The 25,265-nt window shown below is 44.6% G+C and overlaps 1 protein-coding gene across 1 annotated transcript; it reads left to right on the forward strand.

Moving 5' to 3' along the window:
- Positions 1–11,943: 11,943 nt before the first annotated feature.
- LOC100191817 (Putative glycerol-3-phosphate transporter 4) lies at positions 11,944–14,592 on the forward strand. Its single transcript, NM_001137241.1, has 3 exons — positions 11,944–12,909; positions 13,622–14,170; positions 14,289–14,592. The coding sequence occupies exons 1-3, from the start codon at positions 12,009–12,011 to the stop codon at positions 14,324–14,326; spliced, it is 1,488 nt and encodes a 495-aa protein (NP_001130713.1). The 5' UTR covers positions 11,944–12,008; the 3' UTR covers positions 14,327–14,592.
- The last annotated feature ends 10,673 nt before the right edge of the window (positions 14,593–25,265 follow it).

Here is a 25,265-nt window from a genome sequence, read left to right on the forward strand (position 1 = left end):
TACTTTCTTATTGCCTAAGAATTGGGTATTACAGAGGCGGCGGGGTATTGGTGGAAGTGCTGCTGTTGGTGCACATTCATGATGAGTCACTACCATCTTTCTTTCGGAGGTTGGCATGGTCACCTAATTGATCTTTTCTAGTATTGCCAGCAGGTATATGTTGTTTTTGCATTAGTGTTTAGTGATAGTGAAGCTCATGTTTCTTAAGCTTGAAATTGTGTTCACTGGTTGCAGGCCTATTTTCAGCAAATGCCATGTCCTCTCAAGGTAGCTAAACGAGCCAGATACTTTGTAGTTCGACAACCTCAATCCTTTTGACCATGAAACGATCAGCTAAACTAAGATATCGTGCACTTACTTGTATTTTTGTTTTGACACCATTGCAGTATGAAAAAATGGAGATGTGAAGCGTGGACAATCAGTTGGCACTGCAGCCATTGGTGGTCCATTCAAGCCTCTGAATCATGATGGAAAATTAGTAAGTCAATCTGAGTCTTTTGATCCTTGGGTACAAGTATCTTCATAGTATTAGCGTAACTGTTAGCGTTATTGTGTATACCTCTATAAAATGTTTATTTGATTAGGAAAGGTAACATGGACATTATTGGTCTCTTAGGAAATGGTAAAAAAATATAGAAACAAATGGGCTGATCTGAAAGCAATATTCTGGCCTTACATAATGATGCTTTTTTTTCTATGAGCATCATCATTAATCAGCAAGAAATGCACTACTCCATAAGTCTAAGTATTTTAGCAAGGTGAAAAATTAGCTTTCAAGATCAAAGGCTCATGAATCTTAGATAATGTTAGTGACCACTTAGTAGCAGTAGCAACCAGATTGTTTTGTTGGAATCTGTGCTGATTCTTCGCCAAGCTACTCATCGTCGCTATCATCATCTTCGCCGTTATGGATTGTTCTTTATTCATTATTATCACTAGCATATTGCAGAAATGTTTCGTCTTCTTCGTCTTCAAATAAATCTTCCGGTTCATCTTCCCTTTGTCTCTGAAGGTCTTGAACTATACTTGCATGAACAGTAAAAGAATTTTCACCAACCAACGCGTCATTGTCCATATTGACATCACAATCTTGAATATGAAAATCAACACACTCATCGTCTTGGTATGACAGCTCCACACCCTTTGATATTTCATCGCTTGAAATTTCAGCCACATTCCACAAATGCCTATGTGAGAATTTTTGAACAACTTGCCAGTCTCCACGATATTTGGTGTCTTCCAAGTAAAATACCTTTGTCGCCTGTGTGGATAGAATAAAAGGATCATCCTTGTACCAAATACATGCATGGTTGATGCTTCTAAAGAATTCATCATCTTTCATCCTTGCCCTGTTACTACAGGTATCAACCCAATCACACCGAAATAGAATCACTGGCCGATGTCCGCTAGAGTCTGCATTGTACTGCAGCTGAATTATTTCTTTCAAGCAACCATAAAATTCAACATCTTCTCCATTATGGGTGCCATGAACCATAACTCCACTATTCTGTGTCCTTCTATTTTTCTCACGCTCAATAGTGTGGAACCTTACACCACCAACAATACATGCTGAAAATATTCTTACTCGCAGATCTGGTTGACATGACAAAGCGTATAGGTCACCACTTACATCTTCACCATTCACAAATCGTAGAGTTGCAATCTGTACACATAATTCCCCAAGATGGTTAAAACATCTTCAACCACTAAAAATGGTTAAAGAAAATATGCAAGAACAACTCACATGGTTCTTAAACCAGGTAGCAAATTGTTTTTCAATGGTTTTTTCAATATCTTGATTTCCTTCATTCTGTAGCTCCTTTCTATATAACCTGCAGAGCATTTTTAAACAAACAATTAGCACATCAAATTAGTAGGTTTGTAGACAAATGAAGCGAAATTGTGGATACGAAGACATACTCTATATATTGTTCAACCTCCGGACAATTGTTTAACACATACCAAACCATCTTGTCATATATATTTTCTTGGTATGTAATCCTATGCCCTCCGAGTAAATCGACTCCATGTTGGAAAACAAATAAATCACCCTTGCTCATATCAACACGCTCTCTGTTCCTGTCCTCCCAATTATGTCGTGTGTCGAGATCATCAAAATACCGCGAACAAGCAGTCAAGCATTCATTAGCAACATATGCTTCAGCAATTGAGCCTTCAGGCCGTGCCATGTTCCTCACAGAATGCTTCAAAGTAAATAACCGTCTTTCGACGGGGTACATCCAACCATATTGCACTGGGCCTCTCAGGATAGCTTCATCAGGTAAATGGACAGTCAAGTGGACCATGACATCAAAAAATGCAGGAGGAAATATTTTCTCAAGCTTGCATAGAACAACTGGGATTTCCTCTTTCATTCTATGCAAAACAATTAACTTCAATGTCCTAGCACATAATTGCTGAAAAAAGTTACCTAGTTCAGCAATTGCTATGTACATGTCATTATCCATGATTCCTCGAAGAGCGGCAGGTAAAATACGTTGCAGTATTATATGGCAATCATGAGTTTTTAACCCTTGGAGGTTGCATCCATCAGCTGTAATACATGTTGCTAGGTTAGAAGCATATCCATCTGGAAACTTTACACTTCTTAGAAAGTCATAGAAAGCAAGCTTTTGCTTTTTATCCATTGTGTAGGGAGCAGGAGGAGCGCTATATGAATCTCCATCACGCTTCAAGTGCAAAGATTTTCGTATGCCCATTCTTCCATATCAAGCCTAGCATTAATACTATCATTCGACTTCCCGGGAATACCTAGTAATGTACCAAGAATTGACTCACATATATTTTTTTCGATGTGCATCACATCAAGGTTATGTCGCAGCTTCAAACCTGTCCAGTAAGGCAAATCCCACAAACACGACCTTTTCTTCCAACATTGGCCATCATTTGCATCCCGCTTTCTCTTCTTGTTTTGAGGATGCTTTCCTGGTCTAACATCCTTGACACTGTCCAACTGCTGCTTCAATTCAACCTCACTAAATGCCTCTGGCTTGTCACGGTTTTCAACTTTCCCATCAAAGTCTTTCTTTTTTCTCCATGGATGATCCTTTTCAAGGAATCGTCGATGCCCAATATAGCAAATCTTATTCTGTATTCTTCTAGAGCAGGGATTTTTGTCATAATGCAAACAAGCATAATACCCTCTGGTGACTCTACTAGACAATGTGCTTAGCGCTGGATAATCATGTATGCACCATAGCACCGCAGCATGTAGAATAAACTCTTTTCCAGCTCTTGCATCAATAGTATTGACACCCAACCAAAGATCTTGCAACTCGTCAATTAGTGGCTCTAAAAAGACATCAAAATCCTTTCCTGGGCATTCTTTGCCAGGGATGAGTAGACACATCATGAAGTTTGATTGCTCGACACATACCCATGGAGGAAAGTTGTAAGGGATAACAAAAACAGGCCACATACTATAAGAGGAGCTCATTTTCCCAAATGGATTGAAACCATCTGTTGCAAGACCAAGCCTGATATTCCTAGGATCTTCTGCAAACCAACCATGTTGCTTATCGAAGTCCTTCCATGCCTTACCATCCGCTGGATGGTTGAGCTCATTTTCCACAACTTTCCTCTTCAACTTATGCCATTGTGCCTCCTCAGATATTTTTTTTGAGGAAAACATCCTTTTCAACCTAGGAATCAAAGGAAAATGCCGCAGTACCTTTTGAGGACTCTTATCTTTACCTTCACCATCTTTCCATCTAGATTCTTCACACATTGGGCATTCATCTTTTTTTGCATAATCCTTCCGAAACAAAACACAATTATTTGGGCACACATGGATTGACTCATATCCGAGTCCTAATACACGAATAAGTTTCTTTGCTTCATTATAAGATGCTGGAAGGCTACATTGTGGGAACGACAATGATAATAACTTCAAAATTGCATTGAATGCCACATTGCTGATCCGATAAAATGACTTGATACGAAGTAACCGAACCACAAAAGAAAAATTTGTGAATGGTGAACCTGGGTGAAGTGTCTGCTTCATCTCATCTAACACAACTGCAAACATGGACTTCCCTGTACCTTCTTTAGATGTGAATAACTCATGCACCATATCTGGTAATCTATCATCAGGGTTATCTTGTTCATACTCATTCATACTAGCATCCTCATTCAAACCAGGTTGTTCATCTAGATGGTCAGCATTTTTCATTTAATCTGCCAGTCAATAGTGGCTCTCCATGATGTATCCATGTTGTGTATGTGCTTGCCATCCCATTAATATATAAGTGATCCTCTACTTGTGATTTATGTTTAGAAAGTTGATTCAAGCATTGTCGACATGGGCATAGGATCTCCTCGGCATCAGGAAACCGCTCTTCAACAAACTTCATGAACTCATCCACCCTGGCTAGATACTTGTTGCTGAAAAGCCTAGAATTGATCCAAGAACTGTCCATCTGCCATACATTGAAATAATAAAAGAATGAAGGTTAGATAAATTAAAATTCTAACCCACTAAAATTTTCTGAATAAATGTAACTAATACCAACTAAATATAATACTAGCCATGAAGATAATGCTTCATTTTTTATTCAATTGCAAGGTAGCCAGAATGTTGATCCAGTTTTAGATTTTTAATTACTTCTTCAAATTCTTTATTATTCTTATGATTTTATTTTTGAGAGGTTACACAGTGACTGAAAGTTCTGTATATTTGAATCCCATCTTGCAGGAAACTAATTTGATGGTACAAAATGGCATTCTAGAGAAGGTAATAGATCTTCTTATCACAGTTGTAGAGCCAAAAAGCATCGTTCTTGGTTCAGTTCCTAGTTGGTTGTTCTACCGAAGTTGTACGGGTAGTGGCACGCTCTCGCTAACCATATGGTCTTTATTGCAGCATTTCTCCTCAAAAAATTGTGTCAGCATGTAACATTTTTATTTTTTGTTTCTAATAAAATTCACAAGAAAAAACATTCTTGGTAGTGCAGGTAATCACAGAATACACACTTTTTAGTACTCTTTTAGAATCTCTAATTCCCACATGTACTTCTAAAAGTGAAAATGTGCACTCTATTTCAATGGAAGTTGTCTTTCTTTTAGTTTCTCATCAGTTGCAGCACAGCTGATCTAACTAGTTTTCAGTCTGTGAAACCTATTAACTTTTGTGTGTGTACCAGTGAACATCAGAGAAACCTGTGAACTTGTGTGTGAATTCTATGAATCTGTGTACCTGTGAACTTTGGTGTGAATATGTTAAACCTGTGTGAAATCTGAAACCTGTGAACTAGTGTTCTGTCTGTGAAACATGTTAAGTTTTTATGTGTAACCTGTAAACTAATGTGAAATCTAAAACCTGTACTATATTAGTCACTAACCTGTGAACTTGTGCAGACACTGGTTTCCCTTGGCCGGACAGATTTCAAATTGAATATGTGGTTGTCTCTATCGGCAGCAAGGGATGAAACCTTGATGGTGAATCCTGGAAGATGGCGAATCCTGGAAGATGGCGAGTGCTCTATCTTGGAGACTTGGAAGATGGCGAATCCTGGAAGAACAAGCAAAAGTATGGTAAGATTAATGGTTTTAGGCCAAACATTAGGCCATGTTATGTTCCTACACCTAGAAGGATGGATCACGGATCATAACAGCCATTAGGAGTACCACCTAGGGCTGTTTTCATGGTGACAGATGGTACTTATGATCTACAAACCTTTTGATGTTTCTTCTCCCTTGTACGGCAGGAAACACCTTGCCGTGGTGATAGCGCCAGAACAGCCGTCGACGGCTTCAAGCTCCTGCGTGTGTTTCCGGCGTCCGGTCATTGCGTCTGTACCCTGTACCCTGCGAGACTTGTAGCCGGCGGGCTGCCTGACCTAGATGGATGTTCTGAGACTCGTGGATTCATCCTTATTATGAGTTCCCAGAAAACGATTATTCCTATAAATCTATTTCGTAGTAGAAAACGATTATTATGAGTTCGTGGCCTTTATGAATCCATGCATGTGTGCGTGGATCACAAGCAGCCGTGTATGTGGCCTTTATGCATGAGTTCGTGGCCTTTATCCGCACTTGAATTTTTTTAATAAACACTTGAAGCTACCTGACGTGTATGGACCTGGACGTCCATGGACCTGAACACGTCTTGCCATTGGGCCATGTTGCCTGGGTCGCTTCTAAAGGCAGTAAAATCATTCACCAAGGAGTCGACGACACAACTAGCTGATTTGTCTGCTCTGACGTGTGTGTAAGCAAATGTTGTATCAGGTCATGTTTGTAAGGTATGGGAATTGAAGTCCAGGCTTATGTAGTGCCACAAGTGTTACAACAAAAAACGTAGCATGCGCTCCTCTGATTCGTCGACATTATATTATATATTATATTTATTCATCGTCGTTATATTTGGGGTGAATCGAAAATCATGAAAATCTTGATAGATATAAATTATGCAATATATATGCAACTTTTCTTGAAAAAACAATAGGATTCAACTGAATACTCTTGAATTAAAGTGGGCTCCTAGTCAAAGACGCTAGATGGGTCGAGAATTAAAAGATGTGTAACAAAGTTGGCCTTGCCTCTCCACATCTATAAAACAGTAGCTTGACCATATGCGTAGGTGCGAAAGATTTGTCATCGTGGGCAAGTTAATATATTATGGGCTAAAAAACAAGGTGATAGGAGGCAAAATCCTATAGATTAGCTATATACTAGAGACACTTTAATATAAATAGATGAAAAATTAAAAAATAATTTAATGTGTTACATCAATAAGAACCTCATGCAGAACCCATTTAGCCTTGATGGTGGACCTCTCGTTACATTGATTATATAATATTTCATTTTAAAAATTCTATCACATATATCAATGATGAATGAGCTTGTCATACAATTGTCACAAGTCTGATGTAGAGCAAAATATGACGATTTATTCTCATGACGAACCCATATTGTCATGGATCATCGTCACAAAAAGTATGTTAGAATGAGTTATGACAGTTTTAATGACGGTGGTTAATTTTTTGTCATTAAACTTACACGTCTCATTGAAATCGTCATAAACAGAGCGATCTAATGACGATTCTCACTAGTGTCATCACATATTTGTCATAGAAGGTCACATGTGTTGTAGTGTATACCAGTTTCTAACACTCTGCAGAGGTTGCACACTTTACCCACAAGCCGTGATTCCCATTCTGCCGAGGGTTCTAGCCTCCCCCATTGATCACTACCAAGGTGACCTAGCAGGGTCTCACTACGTAGCCTTTACAAAGATTTCCCAGAGGACATAGCCGCCCGTTAGGTTTCTCCAGTTTGATAAACACAGTATATCTCCCCAAAGGAAGGGTGACTAACAAAATCAAATCAAAGAACCTCTGCAACCAGCCTCGGCAGAGCAAGTACTGTGCCCGGACCCCATTGACGGCCCTACGGCGAAGCCAACTACTCCTCTGGTTCCTCTAATTAATCAGCTAAGGGCGTCCCATTCCACCCTCATGGTTGCACTGTTATCCCGGGTTGTCACTCCCCAAACAGGTCCTTACGGAGAGGCACTCAGGAAAGAGCCTGAGCCCCCTAAAGTAATCACAAGGACCCCATCGGGATAACATCATCGTATCATAAAAGATCACATCATGTTCATTGATTAAGTTTAAGCAATAGCATAAGCTAACCATGATTAACCCAAAAAGGTAAACAAGGGTAAGGGAAATACAAACTAGTCAATCCTTAAGTTTCAGTAATGTTATGCGGAACAGTGAACTATAAAGTATAGTAGGACATAGTAGGTCTGAGGACACTTGCCTTCACCAGGTTGTTGCTCAGGGAGGTCTCCAACAACACACTCAGGAACCTCAGACTGCTCGTTGTCTAAGTAAAGCGAGCATACATTCAATACATTTGGAAAGGTATAAATGAACAGCACATCAAACATTTACAATCATTGGCACATAACTCAAAAAGATATAGTATTAAGTGTAGGGGAATGATATCAAGTTACAAAGAAAATGGAGTAATCCTAATTGGGGAATTCATTACTCTCTAAATGTTTGGGACATAGCTCAAAAAGGTTAAGTAGTGATTAAAACAAAGGAAAGTTAGAATTATAATATAAACTACTCTCATTTAGGAATTTGACTACCTTTTAGGTATTATCCATAATTACATTCCTAATTCTGTTTGTGTTATTAAGGCCTAAAGGTTAAGTCCAAAAATAAATCCAAGTGATGCATAACACTAATCTCACAAGATTAAATGTACTTTATTCCTAGGGTTCTTCTTTTATTTATTTCATTAAATAAATAAATGTATACTTTAATTCTATATTCCAAGTGTAAAAATTAAAGTATGCATATTACAGTTGACTACATTTTATTTGACAGAGAATAATCTTGTGAACATTTTGCAATTTGAACCACTAAATTTGGAGTTCATATGAAAAAGATATGAAATAAACAAGTTTTGAAGTTTGAAAAATGAAATTAAGGCTAAATCTGTAATTAAATAAAAGTCTAGGGGCTATTCTAAAGAAACCAGGGACCTATGCGCTAAAACAGAGGACAACGGGTTGATTTCCTAAAACCAGGGGTTCTTAAGCAAAACGACCACACGAAGGGGTACGGGGTAATCTCAGCCATCGGATCAGAAACCGACGACCCAGATTAGATCGCGTGGGCGCGCACGCGCGGACACGACTGACAAGCGGGGCCAGGGCGTCAGCGAGCCAGGGAGGGCTAACCAGCCGGGCCCAGGGGCAGAGACGCGGGTGAGGGGGAGAGAGGAGAGACGGTTGGATCTGGATCGGTCGGCTACGATTAGATCCGCTCGAGTTAGTTCTACACTGTCCGATCTCGGGCGAACGGCCGAGATCTAACGGTAGGCGGGCGGACATGGGCGCGGTGGCGCCGCTCGGTCCCGCGGTGGGAAATCGCCAGAGACGAGCAGACCGGCCACGGTGGGGCACCAGAGGCTTGGGGGGTTGGCCTAGGCGCGCACAGGGGGATCTGGCGGACTCAGCCGAGGGCACCACGCCGGCGCGGGAGCACCATAGGGCGCTGCACACGGCGAGGCGGGCTAACGGCGGCGCGGGGCAACTCCAGCGAGCAATTGCGTGTTAACCAGTGCAGTACACAGGGAAATAGGGGCGCGGGGAGGTTGCTCACCTTGAGGGGAAGCGCTGGAGGCACAGGGCAACGGCGGAGGCACAGGGACGCGATGGGGCGACGGTGGCGGAGCTCCGACTGCGTAAGAACCACTCCGGTGAGCGCGGACCGGACAGACCAGAGAGGGGGGAGGGCACACCGAAGGGTGTCCCGAGTAGCTGACGGCAAGGTGAAGCTTACCGTGGCACTGGACGGGGCACGGGCGCAATGGCGGCCACGGAACTGGCGGTTGCGGAGGTTCTCGGTTCGCGTGGGCAGAGCGAGAGAGAGAGAGGGCGAGAGAGCTGGGCAGAGGGCGCAAATGGAAGAGGGGAGGTGGGCGAGCAGGGCGCGGGGGCTCGGTCGTGGCCGTAGAACGCGCGGACGTGGGCGCGTCCACGGTGGGGAGATCGTGGACGGGAGGTTCAGGACGGCTGACAGGTGGGGACGGTGGGACAGAGAGAGGAAGAGAGCGGGCGCGACCGAGAACAACGACGCCGACAGGGTTGGCCCATGGGACAGAGAGAGAGGGAGAGAGGGGCGCTCAGGGTTGCGCCGACAAGCGGGACCCGCCTGTCAGAGGGGGCGCGTGCGGACTGGGCTAAGTGGGTTGCCTTGGGCCGAATTCGGTTTTCCATTTTCCATGGAATTTCTAATTGATTTTCTATTTATTTTCTCTAGGGTTTTCAATTCAAATCCAAATCAAGTTTCAAATTCAAACCAAATCAAATATGTGCAACAGTTCAAAGAATATTTAGGCTCAATATGATGCAACATTCCATGACTCATATATTTTGGGCAAAATAAAATAAATAATCCCTCACTAATACAACTAACTCTAATTAAAAGAGAGAGAGAAAACTAGAGAGAGAGGGAAACTAAAGTGAGATAGAGAAGAGTAACACGTGAATTTGGATGATCATAAGAAAGAAATTTTATACCCCAAATTCAGGGTGTTACATGTTATCCCCAGCGGAGTCGCCAAAAAGTATGTTGACACCTTTTTCGGGCGCCAATCACTCAACACGAACCAGCGGCGCTGCTCTCTGCACAGGGGCGGACGGTCCGCGGCCAGGGGTCGGATGGTCCGCGGCCTAGTGCGAGGCTAGGATTTCCTGCCTGACGGCCGGACGGTCCACGCCCTGGGACCGGACGGTCCGCGCATACACAGGGGCGGCGGAAGATCGCCGGCGGCGCCTGGATCTCACTCCCAGGAGGGACCCCGTCGGGGAGGAGAGATCCTAGGTGATGTCTAGGCTCGGCAGGCCGACCTAGACTCCTCTAATCGACGTAGAGTCAAAGAGAAGCGAAGAATTTGGGGATTGAAAGACTAACCTAGAACTACTCCTAAGAATAAATGTAAATTGTATTGATTGAGGGTTCGATTGATTGATTAAATCGGTCGTATTCCTCTGCTTTTATAGAGGAGGGGGCTAGATCTGTTACCAACAAATTTCCGAGCTTATCCCGAGATTCTCGCCAACAAACATAGCAAGAAACTCGGAACCCTAATCTGTTTTGCGCTTGCGCGGACCGTTCGACCCACAGGCGCGGACCATCCGGCCTCAAGGCCGGACCGTCCGACGACTCTTTTTAGTGCTCAACAGGCCCTAAATCCTCCTTTAGAAAAAAAAGAAAAAAACATTAGGATTTAATTTTTCTATTTCTATCGTTCTAAATTATGAATTGCTTTTGCTTTTTTAATACATCACAAACACTTAGGCCCCGTTTCAATCTTACGGGATAAATTTTAGCTTCATGCTAAACTTTAGCTATATGAATTGAAGTGCTAAAGTTTAGCTTTAATTACCAACATTACCTCTTCTGTTTAGATTACAAATGGCTAAAAGTAGCTAAAAAATAGCTACTAAAGTTTATCTCGCGAGATTGAAACAGGGCCTTAGACCAAACCTAGAATCGAACTATCTATCTTAAACTTACTATTTAAAGATTTTCACTATGCGATAAGTTGTGTTGTAAATAGCAAACAATGGTCACTTGTCGTTTAGCTGTTGTTTAAGCTAAACGGACCTAAATGAGTAAAATGGCTATTTAAACGGTAGAAACAGCAGATTAAACGGAAACAATGTACCACCGACTAGCATAAGGTTAAACTGTTATTTTGGCGAATAGAGTAATAACAGTAATCACTATGAGGATGGGGCCCAAAAACATCTTAATTTTTTCATCCAAAATCCAGATCCTGCGTTTATTAGAATACAGATTCTAACTGTGAGAATAAATCCGAGCAAATCCTTCTGAACTAGCCAAAAAGTCTGATAATACTTGAATAGCAAACTTAGAAAGGCATAAATCAACAACGCTTTAACTTTAAGGGTTTGTTCGATTAGTGAGGGATTAAAGAGGATTAAAAGGAATTAAATCTCTTTCTAATTAAAAATAAATAAAAGGGGATTTAATCTGCTCTAATTATTTTGAAACCCAACAGGGCCTGAGTGGAAGGAGCAAGCAAACCACCCACATCAACATACGTACTTGTGAATACGCATGGTGCGTGACTGAAGGCGCAGAAAATGGAAGGCAAACAGGAGCCAAACTCCAATGTGCTCCGAAGGAAACTCCCATTAAATTCGAGCTACTTTAAAATATAGGAATTTCAAAAAAATACAGAAATTAGTTCATTTCTATAGAAAAAACGTACGAAACAGAAAAAAAAATCCCAACATTTGAAAGGGAGCCTTCGTTTTCCGATCAGCAGACAGTGGAGTCGAGCCCATAACCAACTCGGACGCGTGTCCAGCGCCTCGACCCGTCTCCCCGCCACGTCCTCTCTCTTCCCCCATCATTCCGGCCTTCCACACGGCCCCACCGGCCATTGTCCCTCCGGCCCTCGCGAGTCGCGACCTCCACTGCAACCGCACCGCCATGATGAAACCGCCGGCACCGGCGGTTCCGTCGCCTGAGCCGCCGCGCCTCGCCGGCGGTGGGCGTGGGCCGCGCGGCCTCCGATCCCTGCCCGCGCTCTCCTACAACACCCACCGCGCCCTCGTCCTGGGGCTCACCTTCCTGGCCTACGCGCTCTACCACGCCTCCCGTAAACCGCCCAGCATCGTCAAGCGCGAGCTCGCCCGGTCGTGGCCGCCCTTCGCCGACCCGGCGCTCCTCGGCGCCACGGACGTCGCCTTCCTCACCTCCTATTCCCTCGGCATGTTCGTCGCCGGCCACCTCGGCGACTGCCTCGACCTCCGCCGCTTCCTTGCCTTCGGCATGGTCACCAGCGGCGCCGCGGTGGCGCTCTTCGGCGCCGGGTACTTCCTAGGCCAGCATTCGCTCGCGTTCTACGTCGTCGCCCAGGTGATTGCGGGCCTGCTCCAGTCCACGGGCTGGCCCTCCGTCGTCGCCATCGTGGGCAACTGGTTCAGCGGCCGGAGGCGTGGCCTCATCATGGGCATATGGAACGCGCACACCTCGGTGGGGAACATCACCGGATCGCTTGTCGCCGCAGCCATGCTTGGGTACGGGTGGGGATGGTCGTTCGTGGTCCCCGGTGGTCTCATTGCGCTCGGTGGCGTCCTCGTGCTGTTCTTCCTCGCGCCATACCCCCAGTACGTCGGCTTCGGCCCGTCGCCGATTGAAGAACCTGTCACTGATGAGAGCACCGACGGGGAGGACATTAGTGCCGCAGGGAAGGACAGACGGGATGCCGTCGGAATTTTTAAGGCACTGGCCATTCCCGGTGTCGTCATCTTCGCGCTCTGTCTCTTCTTCGCCAAACTAGTTGCGTACACTTTTCTGTACTGGCTCCCATTCTACTTGAGCCAGACTGGTAAGCCCATGTTTTTTTTCTGTCAATGAGTTTGTTCCTTATTGATTAGAATTGGCCACAGCGGTTATCATATTAGATTATATTGGTACGAATTGTTAGCTTCCTGCTCTGCATTTGGTTAGATTGATATGGTTCTTGATGGAAGCTATCAGATTTGCTTGTGATTGAATTTCGATTGGGGTGGACATGAACTTACATTGTAGATGCATGTTGCTATGCTAATGCTGCAGCTGTAGTATTATGCTCTGAAGTATATCAGGCGTTCAAGAAATATATGGCACATAAAAAGGGAAAATGGAAAGAATTTATGTTCTGCTAGATAACGAGTTTATCCTTGCCCAGCGTATCCAGTGTGCGTCTCTGTATAGGTTTTGTCAGAGGTTCAAAGCTGATCGTTTCTTTTACTGAAATTAGGAATGGACTAACAATAACGTGACTTGCATCTTTATTTGAATATACCATGACTCACATTTACCTGCTGTTCTGTTTATCTGAATACAACTTGGTGTTTTCAAGTCAAATGCATCTGTATTATCCACACTGCATTGTAGTGTCTCCAGATGACTTGCGTGGTTGCCTTGTAAAATGTAACCTCTTCTTTTTGTGGAATTACTGATACTGTGCAGGACATCTGAACTTTATTAGCAGTTAAACTTCATATTTCGATTTGACATTTAAAATGGCACTTCTTTTAACATTGTTTTTTTCCCAGCTATTGGAGACGAGCATATGTCAGCTGCATCTGCAGGATATCTATCAGTTTTGTTTGATGTAGGTGGAATAGTTGGGGGAGTTCTGGCCGGCTTCATATCTGACCAGCTTAATGCTAGGGCAACCACTGCTGCCGTTTTCATGTACTTGGCGATTCCATCTCTTTTCCTCTTTCATGCATATGGTAGTACCTCAAAAGCGACAAACATTGGCTTGATGATGATCAGTGGCCTGTTTGTTAATGGACCCTATGCTCTGATAACAACCGCTGTTTCTGCTGATTTGGGAACTCACAAATCTCTTAAAGGAGATTCTCGCGCATTGGCCACGGTAACCGCAATTATAGATGGGACAGGATCTCTTGGTGCTGCACTAGGACCATTCATAACGGGCTTCATTTCAAGAAAAGGATGGGATTTAGTATTCACAATGCTTGCACTCTGTGCACTGGTTGCTGCTGTGCTGTTGTCAAGTCATGTGAAAACAGAAATTCCTCAGATCATCCAGAAGTGGAGAGATCGCTCGACTAACGCGCAGAATGGAAATGCAGGTAATGACTATAGGCAGAAGTGTTGGATATGTCCCATTCTAAATACTATCATAGTATCATAAAAGTTTAGTGAGTTGGTATAATTGCGCTGATTTTCTCCTTGCTCCTTGTCTGATAGATCCTGGTGTTCAGCCACTTCTAGTGGACGAAAGTTGACGGGGAGATCTTTCGGTGCGGCTCCTAGTGCGACACAGTTTTGTAGTGTTGTTGTGAGGCAGTGTGATGGTTCTGGAGAAAAGACAAATCAGACGATGACGAGGAAACGGTTTCTGTCCCTAATGCTTATTGATCTGAGCAAACAAACATGAGCGGGATACAATCTATTTTCTCAAAAATGATGGTATAGTCCATTGTAGATTTGCAGTAGAATCTTTAGATACACCAATATGTTGTGTAAGAATATACTGTGTATCTTTACGCATATCAGCTGTACTTCAGGGGTTTAGATGAACCTAGGAAGATGGAACAATGACTTGACAGTGAAATTGTTATGGTCGCTAGATCATTGAGAGATTATAGAGGTGTATCGATGGGTAGGAACGTTGGCCGGGGTCTCTGTCCACGGCCGAGCAAAAGGAGGGTTTCTCCCTTCTAATTGTTGCCTACTTTATTTCTCATCCATTGATTACATAAATAGGTCAACTGGCTGCCTCTATCTAGCTATAGATCCTTATCTCCTTAAAACTCTCCTAAAAACTCTCAACAAACTAATAACTGATAACCTTACTAGATAATCTCAACTAATCTCCTAAATAATCCCAACTAATCTTCTAATCTTATCTCTAACTATCCATATCTAATCCCCTCAGACCGCAACCCCTCCGTGGGCCTCCTTAGGCCCTGACACTACACCCCTCCTGGACAAGCAGCTCGTCCTCGAGCTGCAGCATGACGGGTGCTCAAAGATCGAGTCTACTTGATCCAAAACCAGACATCTAGAAGACAAGCCTTTTACATTTTGGTTTATCTTATTATTTCGAATCTGATTTTTTTGACCCCATAAGATAAGGCGGACACCCTCCGCGCATTGGACTTGCACGTGTGCAGCCACCTGGATCCCATGGACGCCATCTAGACGAAAGGGGAGCACATGGACGGGCACCTGGAACAGGTCGCAACAATAACCAGTGGTGGCGCCCTCGTGACGGCCGGTAGCGGAATGTGGTGGCCCTAAATAGTGCGCCCTTGCCGATGACGAGGGGAGTGCCTTCCCCACCGCCGTTGCCGTAGAGTTGAAGTTCGTCGCCCGTGGGACCGTACCATGCTCGCACTTGGAGATAGCGACCCGGTGCCGCTGCTGATGGCCGTCTGACAGGGTGAGGTCGCGCACCCGTTTGCCGAGGTCAACCGTCACTAAGGCAGCCTCGAGCATATGCCGACGCATCTCCCGCACTCTACGTCGTGCAAGGAAGCCACGAGCAGCAGCTTGTATGCCCACAGTCGCGGACGTCTGGAGCCGTGCGGACAACGCCAGCTGGTGCTGCTCATGTTGCACTGCTGCCTTGATTTGCAGCAGCCCTTGCTCAACCTTCTGGAGCGTGGCTTGCATCTTTGCGAGATCAACCCTTATGTTGGTCCACAAGTCCCCCATCGATGGAGCTGGTGATTATTGAGCCATGGTTGCCCTTAGTGGTGTCGTCCATGGGGATGGAGACGCCGTCAACGAAGATGATGTGAAGAAATTTGGCATTGTCCCTGGAGATGGGCACGCCGACGTCCAGGATGTGTTGACAAAATTGGCAGGCGATGCTGCCCATGGAGATAGGGACGTCGGTTGCCAGGGTGACGTGACGAAGGTGGCATGCGGTGCAGCCCATGGAGATGGGGACGCCGGTTGCCAGGACGGCGTGACAAAGGTGGCATGCGGCGTAACCCATGGAGATGGAGACACCGGTTGGCAGGACGCCGCCGCGAAATTGGCAGGAGAAGCCATGGGATCAGATTGAAACCCAAGCTATCTGATACCAGATGTTATGGTCGCTAGATCATTGAGGGATTATAGAGGTGTATCGATGGGCAGGAACGTCGGCCGGGGGCCTCTGCCCACGGCCGAGCAAGAGGAGGGTTTCTCCCTTCTAATTCTTGCCTACTTTATTTCTCATCCATTGATTACATAAATAGGTCAGCTGGCTGCCCCTATATAGCTATAGATCCTTATCTCCTTAAAACTCTCCTAAAAACTCTCAACAAACTACTAACTGATAACCTTTCTAGATAATCTCAACTAATCTCCTAAATAATCTCAACTAATCTTCTAATCTTATCTTTAACTATCCTTATCTAATTCCCTTGTAGGGCCTATAGCTGCCGCTGCTACCGTAGCCCCTCCGTGGGCCTGAGGCCCTGACAGAAATACTGATGAAGACTCTGTGCACAATATCAATGATATTTGTGTTTTTTACCCTTGAAGGTAACTGTCAAAGATACTGTGTGGAATATTTGGAAAGAAAGAAATCGTCGTCTCTTTGAAGGCAAATCTCTGTCTGCTCAGGAAGAGTGTTTAATCGGGCTAGAGATCAGATGGCTCTTAGGAAACAAGCGTTGGGTACTCCTTGTCTATGTTAGTTTCAGTCCATCTTGAGTTCCTGTGTTTTTCAGGTTATGAATTAGCATTGCTCCTGCTTTAGTTAAAAAAATTGTCTGACTGAACAAGGGTTCAGAATCCCTGATGAATGTTTTGCAGTACTTCGTGCGCGCGTCTGAATGAACCTACTCCCTCTGTCCTTCACGTTATGTTAGACTAGTCCGTTGCCCGTGCGTTGCGACGGCTTACAACAATACCCACGTAAACTATTTATAAAAAAATTTTAAGATTTTTTATTGATTGTCTCCGCTCTCTGTATAATATTTTTTTGATTTGACTAACTGATGTTATTGTTTACTCCATGACTCCATGCAATATGTCTTGGTACAATACAGTCAATGAAGTGAGCGATTAGATGAGAGTTAACAACGACTGACTGAACGAATAGAGATTATAAAATGACATAATTCCACCATGTAGAGACCAAATAAGAGAAAGTTTGTGAGCTCAAGTTTCTAAAATAAGTCACATGAAGTCAAACTTATAAAAAAGATAGATTAAAATATGGAGTGATTGCTAAGGTCAGGCATCAATAAAAACTGGATACGCTCCATACAAATCATGCTACTTCGTAGCAATTACTAACGTTTAAAACCAACAAATAACCTTTCATTTTACTGTTAGTGTGACAATCATTGTTGCTCCATCCAATTCAGCAACCTCAAACACCATGGAGTCCATTGCGTCAATACGGTCTCCGAAACGACCTAATGCTTGCAAGAGCCAATAACATCGTGCCGTGCTTGGATTGTAGCCTCGGCCCGTAGTGCACTAGTGCTGGCCCAGCCCGACACGATTATTTTTTTATTTTACAAAAAAATGTATATACATATATACAATTTATATTTAATATTAAAAGCATCTGAGCATGATGTTCTATTGGTTAGACAGCTTCATCCAGTGTCTCCCGTCCTTCTCCCATCAAGGCATGGGTTCGAACCCCACCTCTTGCACTGTTTTTTAATATTTTACGCCGATTTAATCAAATGGGCTGACGGTCTAACGGGCTGGCCCGGCATGACGTGCCTAGGCCAGAGTTGTGGCCCGCGGGCGTCTGGCCCATGCCGGGCCGTCGTTTGACCATCTATAGGCGTGCAACAGATTAATTTGAAATAGCTGCGAGGGGTTATTTGTAAAAAGATGACGCGTCATCTGGTCTAATGGGCTGGCCCGGCATGACGTGCCTAGGCCAGAGTTGTGGCCCGCGGGCGTCTGGCCCATGTCGGGCCGCCGTTTGGCCATTTATAGACGTGCAACGGATTAATTTGAAATAGCTGCGAGAGGTTATTTGTAAAAAAAATGACGCGTAACGACCGTTGAAACTGGTGCTTTAAGTATAGTATAGATTAATGTGGGTGTTGGACACCAAAATGAGCGGACGGTCCGGCCCTTCGGCCCGGACAGTCGGCGTGCCCCAAGATTAGATTAACTTGGATGTTTATTCTTATCTCGTGCGTGGTTATCCATCTGATTACGTGGAAGTTGTTGGCTATCTCTTATGAACAGGTTCAGACCTCCTCCCCTATAAATATAAAGGGGTACGACCGATTGAGAACCCACGAACACATTCCAATCGAACCAATTACTTTATTTACTTTTCCTGCCCTAGGAGTAGATGTAGCGTAGTTCTAATTGTAGTCTTCCGCATATCCACCTCCACCTCTATTCGACCCTACGTCGTCTAAATCCGTCTTGGGTGGCCTGCCGACCCCAAGACGACCCTAGGATCTTACCCCTCCCGGGGAGCAAGATCTAGTTGTCCACTCAAGACATCTTCCTCGAATTGATATCTTAATTCCTAGGCGACTCCACGTCGTCTGGGGACGCCCCGGGTGACCTGTCGACCCGAAGCACCCTAAGATCTCTTCTCCCAGGGGACGAGATCTAGATTCCAGCAAAGAGGAAGACGACCATGTCGCCAGGTCGTGGACCGTCCGGTGTGACGTAGGGAAGGCACCGCTCCTGCGCTCAGGTCGCGGACCATCCGGCCTAGAGTCGCGGACCGTTCGCGCCGGCGCAGAGGGCACCGCCAAGCGGTACACCACCTAGTGATTGACACCCAAAAAAGGCACCAACAGTGGGTCAATGCTAAAGAATCATTTCAATAATACGGTGTACTAATAATTTAGTATTATACTGGAAGGTGTATCATTGGTTTATCTATTGAGAAGTTGAGAAAAAGGATGAAGGATTGTCGCGTGCGCGTCGCCAGCCGGGCCGTGGCCGTGGTTGTGGCTCGTGGTAGATCGGACTTTGGTCCGAATATTCCTTCATAACGGTTGCATATTTTGCCTGTAGTAATTGAAAGGGAAATGTGTCTTTGGCCCATTTCTAAGTATTTTGGTGATTGAGTGCCAACACAAGTACTTAAATGTGAATCTATGCCCATGGATGAACAAAGTGCAAATCAAGTGCTAAGGTATGTTTCTAAGTCTTAGTACATTGGTTTTATGTACTAATATACTTGTCTAAGTATCAGAAACAGGAAGAAGAAGAAAAGAGGAGAGTTGGCTGTGTTCAGCCAAGAGGCTGTTCGGTCTGGAGCACCGGACTGTCCGGTGGTGCACCGGACAGTGTCCGGTGCGCCAGGCTGCCTCGGCCGAAGAGGCCGCTCTCGGGAATTTGCTGACGGCGTACGGCTAAAATTCACCGGACTGTCCGGTGTGCACCGGACTGTCCGGTGAGCCAACGGTCGGCCGGGCCAACGGTCCGCCGCGGATTCTGCGCGCGACACGTGGCCAAGCCAACGGTCGGAAGGGGGCACCGGAGTGTCCGGTGTGCACCGGACATGTCCGGTGCGCCAACGGCTCCCAGATCTGCAACGGTCGGCTTCGCCATTTAAGGAAAGGAATCGGGCACCGGACACTGTCCGGTGTGCACCGGACTGTCCGGTGCGCCCGATGACAGAAGGCAAGGATGGCCTTCCAGATTTGTTCTCAACGGCTCCTAGCTGCCTTGGGGCTATAAAAGGGACCCCTAGGCGCATGGAGGAGTACACCAAGCATTCCTACAACATTCCTAAGCACCAAGACATCGATCTCACGCATTCGTTTCATTGTGATAGCATCTAGAGCTCTTATTGAGTTGCGAACTCTTTGAGTTGTGTTGCGAGCTCTTGTTGCGACTTGTGTGCGTGTTGTTGCTCTGATCTTTTGAAGTCTTGTGTGCGTTGCTCATTCTCCCTTTGCTCTGTGTTCTTTGTGAACTTCAATTGTAAGGGCGAGAGGCTCCAAGTTGTGGAGATTCCTCGCAAACGGGATTGAGAAAAAGCAAGCAAAACACCGTGGTATTCAAGTGGGTCTTTGGACCGCTTGAGAGGGGTTGATTGCAACCCTCGTCCGTTGGGACGCCACAACGTGGAGTAGGCAAGCGTTGGTCTTGGCCGAACCACGGGATAAACCACTGTGTCGTCTCTGTGATTGATCTCTTGTGGTATTGTGTTTTGTTGAGACTCCTTTCTAGCCACTTGGCATTTATTGTGCTAACACTTAACAAGTTTTTGTGGCTATAAGTTTAAGTTTCACAGGATCACCTATTCACCCCCCCCCCTCTAGGTGCTCTCAATTGGTATCGGAGCCAGGGCCGGTCCTGGAGGGGGGCAAGTGGAGCGGCCGCACCGGGCCTCCGATTTTGGAAGGGCCCCAAGTAATGTACATGTACATATAATCTTAGGTGTTGTGTCTAGTATGACCACTTCACTTGTCTCTTTTCGCAGGACAGTTCTGACATTGAGGTAAACAATCTACTATCTGAGTTGAAGGTTTTAAAGTTAAGTTTGCCTAAAATACCAATGTCTTCTATGGAGATTTTTTAGTATGTTTGGTAAATGGATCTGTATCCAAATATTTCAATCGCTTATTGGATATTGTTTACTGTGCTTGTGACTGTGGCATCGGCTTAGAGAAGCTTTTCAAAGTTGAAATTGTTGAAGAACTATTAAGGTCAACAATGTCTCAAGATCGGCTCAACGGATTGGCTACTTTATGCATTGAGAAAAATTATTAGACGAGGTTGATAGCAACACTATTATCAATGACTTCGCATCAAGAAATATTAAAAGAAATTTTTGAGATAATATGTACAAAGATTTGAAGTTGTTTTGATATATTATAGATTTTTATCATTCAAAAATTTGCTTATGTACTTAGAAAAAAGTATATATATTATAGACGTTTATCATTAAAAAATTGGAGGGCCCTAATTTTTTGTTTCGCCCCGGGTCCAAGAAACCTCAGGACCGGCCCTGATCGGAGCCGTTCTCTTCAAGAAAGGGACTAACCGCCCGAAGAGATGGATCCTAAGGGGAAGGGAATCGTGATCAACGACAAGGAAAAGGAGTCCTTCGTCAACGAGCCAAAAGATGACAAATCCAACGACTCTGGCTCGGGCCACAGACGTAAAGATGGGAAGAAGAAGAAGACAAGACGTATCAAGGAGATCGTCTACTATGACAGCGACGAGTCTACTTCTTCCCACAAGGACGACGACTACGACAAACAAAAGACGGTTAACTCAAACTTTTCTTTTGATTATTCGCGCATTCCGCACAGCTCAAATGCTCATTTGCTCCCCATTCCACTTAGCAAGCCTCCTCACTTTGATGGAGAGGACTACGGATTTTGGAGTCACAAAATGCGTACACACCTATTTTCTCTCCATCCAAGCATTTGGGAGATTGTGGAAAGTGGAATGAAATTTGATAGCTCGGATAGTCCTTCGTTTATTAATGAACAGATCCATAAAAATGCACAAGCTACTACTGTGTTGCTAGCCTCTTTGTGCAGGGACGAGTATCACAAGGTGAGCGGCTTGGACAATGCCAAGCAAATTTGGGACACCCTCAAGATCTCTCATGAGGGGAATGATGTCACCTTACTCACCAAGATGGAGTTGGTGGAGGGCGAGCTCGGACGATTCGCGATGATAAGGGGCGAGGAGCCGACGCAAACATACAACCGACTCAAGATCCTTATCAACAAAATAAGGAGCTACGGAAGCACGCGATGGACGGATCACGACGTCGTCCGCCTAATGCTAAGGTCATTTACCGTTCTTGATCCTCATCTCGTGAACAATATTCGTGAGAATCCCAGGTACACGAAGATGACGCCCGAGGAGGTACTCGGAAAATTCGTAAGCGGGCGGATGATGATCAAGGAGGCAAGATACGTGGACGACGCCTTGAATGGACCGATCAACGAGCCTCAACCCCTTGCTCTCAAGGCAACAAGAAGCAAGGAGGCGCTACCTAGCAGGGTGGCACAAATTGAGGCGGCCGGACTTAATGATGAAGAGATGGCCCTCATCATCAAAAGATTCAAGACGGCGCTTAAAGGTCGCAAGGGACAGCCAAGCAAGACCAAAGCCAAGGGGAAGCGTTCGTGCTTCAAATGCGGTAAGCTTGGTCATTTTATTGCTAACTGTCCCGACAATGATAGTGATCAGGACCAAGGGAACAAGAGGGAGAAGAAGAAGAATTATAAGAAGGCAAAGGGAGAGGCTCATCTTGGCAAGGAGTGGGATTCGGACTGCTCCTCGTCTGACTCCGACAATGAGGGACTCGCCGCCACTGCATTCAACAAGTCATCCCTCTTCCCCAACGAGTGTCACACTTGCCTCATGGCAAGAGAGAAGAAGGTAATCACTCGTAATGATATCACTTATGATTCTTCTAGTGACGATGAGTCTAGTGATGATGAAATAGATTACTCTAGTTTGTTCAAGGGATTGGATAGAAATAAAATTGATAAAATCAATGAATTGATTGATGCCTTGGATGAAAAGGATAGGCTTTTAGAAAAGCAAGAGGATTTGTTGTATGATGAACATGATAAGTTTATAGAGGCACAAAAATCTTATGCTTTAGAAGTTAAAAGAAATGAAGTGCTTTCTAGTGAACTATCTTCTTGTCATGAAATCATTGCTACTTTAAAGAATGTTAATGATGACTTAAATGCTAAACTAGAAGTAGCTAGTAAATCTAATTCTTGTGTAGAACATATTGAGATTTGCACTAGGTGTAAAGATTTCGATGTTAATGCTTGTAGCGATCATTTAGTTTCAATTTCCAAATTAACTGAGGAATTGGCTAGTCTTAATGCCCAACTTAAGACTAGCAAGAATGAATTTGATAAACTAAAATTTGCAAGGGATGCCTACATGATCGGTAGACACCCCTCAATTAAGGATGGACTTGGCTTCAAGAGGGAAGCCAAGAACTTAACAAGCCATAAGGCTCCCATTCCCGCTAAGGAGAAAGGGAAGGCCCCTATGGCTACTAGTGCTAAAAAGAACCATGCCTTTTTGTATCATGATAGGAGACAAACTAGAAATGCCTATAGGAGTTATAATGCTTACAATGATTTTTCTCATGCTATGTTTGCTTCTAGTTCTTCATATGCGCATGATAGAAATGGTGGTAGAAAGAATATTATTCATGCTCCTAGGAAAGTAGTGAATGAACCTTCTACAATTTATTGTGCTTTAAATGCTTCCTTTGCTATTTGTAGAAAGGATAGGAAAATAGTTGCTAGGAAGTTAGGGGCAAAATGCAAGGGAGACAAAACTTGCATTTGGGTCCCTAAGGATATTTGCACTAACCTTGTAGGACCCAACATGAGTTGGGTACCTAAGACCCAAGCCTAAATTTGCCTTGCAGGTTTATGCATCCGGGGGTTCAAGTTGGATTATCGACAGCGGATGCACAAACCATATGACGGGGGAGAAGAAGATGTTCACCTCCTACGTCAAGAATAAGGATTCCCAAGATTCAATTATATTCGGTGATGGGAATCAAGGCAAGGTAAAAGGGTTAGGTAAAATTGCAATCTCAAACGAGCACTCAATTTCTAATGTGTTTTTAGTTGAGTCCTTGGGATATAATTTGCTATCTGTTAGTCAATTATGCAACATGGGATATAACTGTCTATTTACAAATGTAGATGTGTCTGTCTTTAGAAGAAGTGATGGTTCACTAGCTTTTAAGGGTGTATTAGACGGCAAACTTTATTTAGTTAATTTTGCAAAAGAAGAGGCCGGTCTAGATGCATGCTTAATAGCTAAGACTAGCATGGGCTAGCTGTGGCATCGCCGCTTAGCACATGTGGGGATGAAGAACCTTCACAAGCTTCTAAAGGGAGAACACGTGATAGGTTTGACTAATGTGCAATTCGAAAAAGATAGACCTTGTGCAGCTTGACAAGCAGGGAAACAGGTGGGAAGCTCTCATCACACCAAAAATGTGATGACAACATCAAGACCCCTGGAGCTGCTACATATGGACCTCTTCGGCCCCGTCGCCTATCTGAGCATAGGAGGAAGTAAGTATGGTCTAGTTATCGTTGATGACTTTTCCCGCTTCACTTGGGTGTTCTTTTTGCAGGATAAATCTGAAACCCAAGGGACCCTCAAGCGCTTCCTCAGGAGAGCTCAAAATGAGTTTGAGCTCAAGGTGAAGAAGATAAGGAGCGACAACGGGTCCGAGTTCAAGAACCTTCAAGTGGAGGAGTTCCTTGAGGAGGAAGGGATCAAGCACGAGTTCTCCGCTCCCTACACACCACAGCAAAATGGTGTGGTAGAGAGGAAGAACAGGACGCTAATCGATATGGCGAGAACGATGCTTGGAGAATTCAAGACCCCCGAGTGTTTCTGGTCGGAAGCCGTGAACACGGCTTGCCACGCCATCAACAGGGTCTACCTTCACCGCCTCCTCAAGAAGACGTCGTATGAGCTTCTAACCGGTAACAAACCCAATGTATCTTACTTTCGTGTATTTGGGAGCAAGTGCTACATTCTAGTAAAGAAGGGTAGAAATTCTAAGTTTGCTCCCAAAGCTGTAGAAGGGTTTTTGTTAGGTTATGACTCAAATACAAAGGCGTATAGAGTCTTCAACAAATCATCGGGTTTGGTTGAAGTCTCTAGCGACGTTGTATTTGATGAAACTAATGGCTCTCCAAGAGAGCAAGTTGTTGATTGTGATGATGTAGATGAAGAAGATGTTCCACCGGCCGCTATACGAACCATGGCGATTGGAGACGTGCGGCCACAGGAACAAGATGGACAAGATCAACCTTCTTCCTCAACAACGGTGCATCCCCCGACTTAAGACGATGAACAGGTTCATCAAAAGGAGGCGTGTGATCAAGGGGGAGCACAAGATGATCACGTGATGGAGGAAGAAGCACAACCGGCACCTCCAACCCAAGTTCGAGCGATGATTCAAAGGGATCATCCCGTCGACCAAATTCTGGGTGATATCAGCAAGGGAGTAACTACTCGATCTCGATTAGTTAATTTTTGTGAGCATTACTCTTTTGTCTCTTCTATTGAGCCTTTCAGGGTAGAAGAGGCCTTGCTAGATCCGGACTGGGTGTTGGCCATGCAGGAGGAACTCAACAATTTCAAACGCAATGAAGTTTGGACACTGGTGCCTCGTCCCAAGCAAAACGTTGTGGGAACCAAGTGGGTATTCCGCAACAAACAGGACGAGCACGGGGTGGTGACGAGGAACAA

Source organism: Zea mays, chromosome 5, assembly GCF_902167145.1.
Source record: "Zea mays cultivar B73 chromosome 5, Zm-B73-REFERENCE-NAM-5.0, whole genome shotgun sequence".
NCBI classification, from domain to species: domain Eukaryota; kingdom Viridiplantae; phylum Streptophyta; class Magnoliopsida; order Poales; family Poaceae; genus Zea; species Zea mays.